This window comes from Agrilus planipennis, unplaced genomic scaffold (genome assembly GCF_000699045.2).
Source record: "Agrilus planipennis isolate EAB-ADULT unplaced genomic scaffold, Apla_2.0 scaffold209, whole genome shotgun sequence".
Taxonomy (NCBI): Eukaryota; Metazoa; Arthropoda; class Insecta; order Coleoptera; family Buprestidae; genus Agrilus; species Agrilus planipennis.
Window position 1 is genome coordinate 482841 of NW_020439069.1, and position 3828 is coordinate 486668.

At 30.3% G+C, this 3828-nt stretch overlaps 1 protein-coding gene across 1 annotated transcript in view; it reads left to right on the top strand.

Annotated features, from left to right (window-relative positions):
• Positions 1 to 3631, top strand: part of LOC108738157 (putative ATP-dependent RNA helicase DHX57) — a 5925-nt gene extending 2294 nt beyond the window's left edge. Inside the window, exons 5-12 of the mRNA XM_025977132.1 lie at positions 21 to 373; positions 438 to 711; positions 935 to 1299; positions 1392 to 1714; positions 2361 to 2570; positions 2629 to 2802; positions 3071 to 3304; positions 3434 to 3631. Coding sequence (XP_025832917.1) covers positions 21 to 373; positions 438 to 711; positions 935 to 1299; positions 1392 to 1714; positions 2361 to 2570; positions 2629 to 2802; positions 3071 to 3304; positions 3434 to 3577 — 2077 coding nt within the window. The 3' untranslated portion in view covers positions 3578 to 3631. The remainder of the gene's footprint in view (positions 1 to 20; positions 374 to 437; positions 712 to 934; positions 1300 to 1391; positions 1715 to 2360; positions 2571 to 2628; positions 2803 to 3070; positions 3305 to 3433) is intronic.
• The last annotated feature ends 197 nt before the right edge of the window (positions 3632 to 3828 follow it).

The following is a 3828-nucleotide window of genomic DNA, read 5'->3' on the forward strand; positions in this document are numbered from 1 at the left end:
CTTCATAAGTCTCTTTTTAGCGATTTCTTATTACTCATATTAAAAGAAATGTTACTCGTCCGAAAAGATATTAAAGTTATACTCATGAGTGCAACATTAAACTCGGGTTTATTTTCCGATTATTTCTCAAACGTGCCTATCTTGGAAATACCCGGACGAACGTTTCCGGTTGAACAATATTTTCTGGAAGATATTTTAGAAGAAACTGGCTATATATTGGAAGAAAATACTCCGTATACTCGTCCTATTAAAAAGTTACCTGAAACTTTTGAAATAGACCTTCAATCAAGCGAAGTAAATAATTTAAATAAACCGAAAGATAATATAAAAGATGAATGTTTAAATTTCGGACAATTACTTGCCAGATATGAAGGTAAAAATATTAATGTATTAAACTAGTGCTAAATGGTGTACCTGAAAATTTTTATCCTCTATAGGATATAGTCGACAAACTTGTAAAAATTTGTATTTAATGGATCCAGAAAAGGTAAATTTAGATTTACTTGAATCGGTATTATCGTGGATAGTTGATGGAGATCATAATTATCCAAGAGAAGGAACAATATTGATATTTTTACCAGGAATTGGTGAAATAACTGCTCTTTATGACCAACTTAAAGTGCATCCCGATTTTAGTCCTAGATATGGAAGATATGTTATTTTACCACTACATTCTTCATTGACGAGTGAAGAACAGGCATCAGTTTTTAGGTATGATTTACATCCTTTCCAATTTTGTAATTAAAAGTTATTTTTATGTTAAGATCACTATCTATTATATATGTAAATCTTAAAATTCCTTTTTAAAACAATGCTGTTTTTTTTTAATTATGTGGATAAATAAATTTCAATAATTCATATTGAAAATGGTGAAACTTCGTTTGGAAATCTTTGTTATATTATCGCCCAAATGTTTAATGTTAATTTGTTTCAGAAAACCGAAGAATGGAGCTAGAAAAATTGTTATTTCTACGAATATTGCGGAAACATCTGTGACAATTGACGACTGCGTTTTCGTTGTAGATGCCGGAAAAATGAAAGAAAAATATTTTGATTCCTCACGTAACATGGAAAGTTTGGAACTTGTTTGGGAGACGAAAGCGAATGCGTTACAAAGAAAAGGGAGGGCGGGACGTGTTATGCCAGGCGTTTGCATACATCTTTTCACAAATCATCGATTTAAACACCATTTTAAGCCTCAACCGATACCTGAAATTCAAAGAATATCGCTTGAACAGTTGATTTTGCATATAAAAATTTTACCGAATTTCGAAGATAGAACTGTTAACGACGTTTTAGGTATAATTAACTTCTTTTACTTTGTGAACAAAATTTACTATTATGTTGCATTTATTTTATTCGTAAAAATTTCTAAAACTTTTTTTCTTTAGATAAACTAATTGAACCACCAGAAATAGAAAATATTAATGCAGCTATATTTCGTTTACAAAACGTTGGCGCATTAGATGACGATAATAATTTGACACCTCTAGGGCAACATTTGGCAGCGTTACCGGTTGATGTTCGAATCGGCAAACTGATGCTTTATGGAGCTATATTTTCATGTGTAGACGCAACTTTAACAATTGCATCATGTTTAAGTTATAAGAGTCCATTCGTAACACCTTTTGACAAAAAAGAGCAAGCTAATGCAAAAAAGAGGGACTTTGCCTTAGCATGCAGTGATCATTTAACTGTTTTAAGGGCATACAGGGTAGGTTTTAACAAATAACTAAATTAATATTCGTTAAAAAGGTATATAATAGATTTACTTGCACTAAATTAGGGAGGAAAACATTGTTCTATTTTTCTTTCTAATATTTCTTAGTAGAATAATGTTAAAATTAAGATTTCTGTTTTAATTATTTTTGATGTGTAACATATTACCGCTAAATATGTGCAACAATGGGAGTAATGAAAACGCGTTACTGGAAGTAGGGAGATAAAAGCGCGCCCTATTCAGTTACGGTTTTCATAACGGAAGAGAAAGAGAAAAAGAGAAAGAAAACAGAGCTGTCACCCATTCGAGCTTGGTCTTAAACAGCTCGACGCATTGCCATGCAGCTTACATTATGGAATTATGTAGAATAAGATTTAATCTATTTTATGTATATTAACAGTTTCTGTAATTGATGTAATTGATCCTGCACTTTCAAAATTTGAGATTAATGCCTTTTAATGTCATATTAATTAATCCTTTTAAAATTGGTACATAAAATATTAACAAACGTTATTTTGGTCGTTACCGATATTAGATGTTATACGTTAATGGCGATTACTGTAAGACTCGCTATTTTTTTTTTTAATCGAAACATCTAATTGATTAGATATACCAAGAAATTATAGCTGTTTACTTGCAGAGGTGGCAAGAAGTGTCCCGAAAAGGTCGATTAGCCGGACAAAACTTTGCCAACGAAAATTATCTCTCTATTAAAACATTAGAAACATTAGCCGATACGAAACACCAATTTTTGGAATATTTAGTTAGCATAAACTTCGTACCAGTCGACTTAACTGTTTATCGTCACCGGTCTGGTACCGACAAAGTTTTGGAAATTACAAAATCTGAGGTTTGAATTATTTTGTTATACTTATTTGTCTTCATGTCTGAAAATGCGACTTTTTAAGTTTAACAGGAATGATAACAACGCCAAAATCTTATCCGCAATTTTATGCACTGCCCTTTATCCTAATGTGGTAAAAGTGTTGACGCCGCAGAAAACCTATATTGCCAGTGTAGCTGGGGCTGTTGTCAAAGAAACGGAAGCGAAAGAATTAAAATTTAGGACAATTAATGAAACAGTAAGTAAATATGATAATATCAACATGTTGAAACTTTAAAAGTAAATAGATTGTAACATAACAAAAACACAAGACTTTAAAAAGAGACCGAGAATTTTTAATACTCAAAAAATGTCAGGGGAATCCTTAAAACTTGCTGAAGCTCAATATCTAATACTTCAGCTGAGTAAAGGCGAAAAATTAAAAATAAGTTTTAAAACTGATTATATTATCCAATTAACTAATAAACAGAATATAATATTTTATGTAGTACCTTTTCACTTTGTAGGTGTTTATTCATCCAAGTTCTGTGAATTTTATTGTAAAAGAGTTTTCTAGTCCATATCTTGTATTTCAAGAAAAAGTGAAAACTAGTAAAATATTCATCAAAGATTGCACAATGGTGCCTTTTGTTCCTTTAGTTCTTTTTTCGGGTTGTATACCTAGAATCAGTGTCCATAACGGGATAACATATCTCTCCCTTGAAGATGGATGGATAATGTTTCAAGTAGAAAATCATCAGGTAAATTATCAACAAAAAAAATCTAAAACAACTAGTTATATTAAAAATATGCATAACAAGTCTTTTTTCTTTTAATCATTTTAAAGGTGAAAATTAATAATTTTAACAATCTACTTTTAATTATCCTAGGTAGCCGAAATGATAAAAGTTATCCGTTTGGAACTGCTAGAACTTCTAAAAGAAAAAATTAAGGATCCACTCTTAAATTTACAAAATCACGAAAAAGGAGAAAAAATAATTTCAACGATCATCCAGGTTGTCACAAATGACTGACAATAACTTGTATTGCTAATGTAAATATGTAAAAAATAAAAATTTATGTTTGTATAGTATCGTTTCTATTTACTATTACTCTTAAGCTTACCGTTAATAAGAAAAATTATCAAATAATAAATTATTTTATTAGTAATGTAGATAACATAATTATAAACGTACTCTTACAATAATAATTAATTTGTTACGCCATTGCTGCCTAATGCCTTCATCAGTCTGTAACAATCCTCCATTCTCTTTTTATCGCCAAT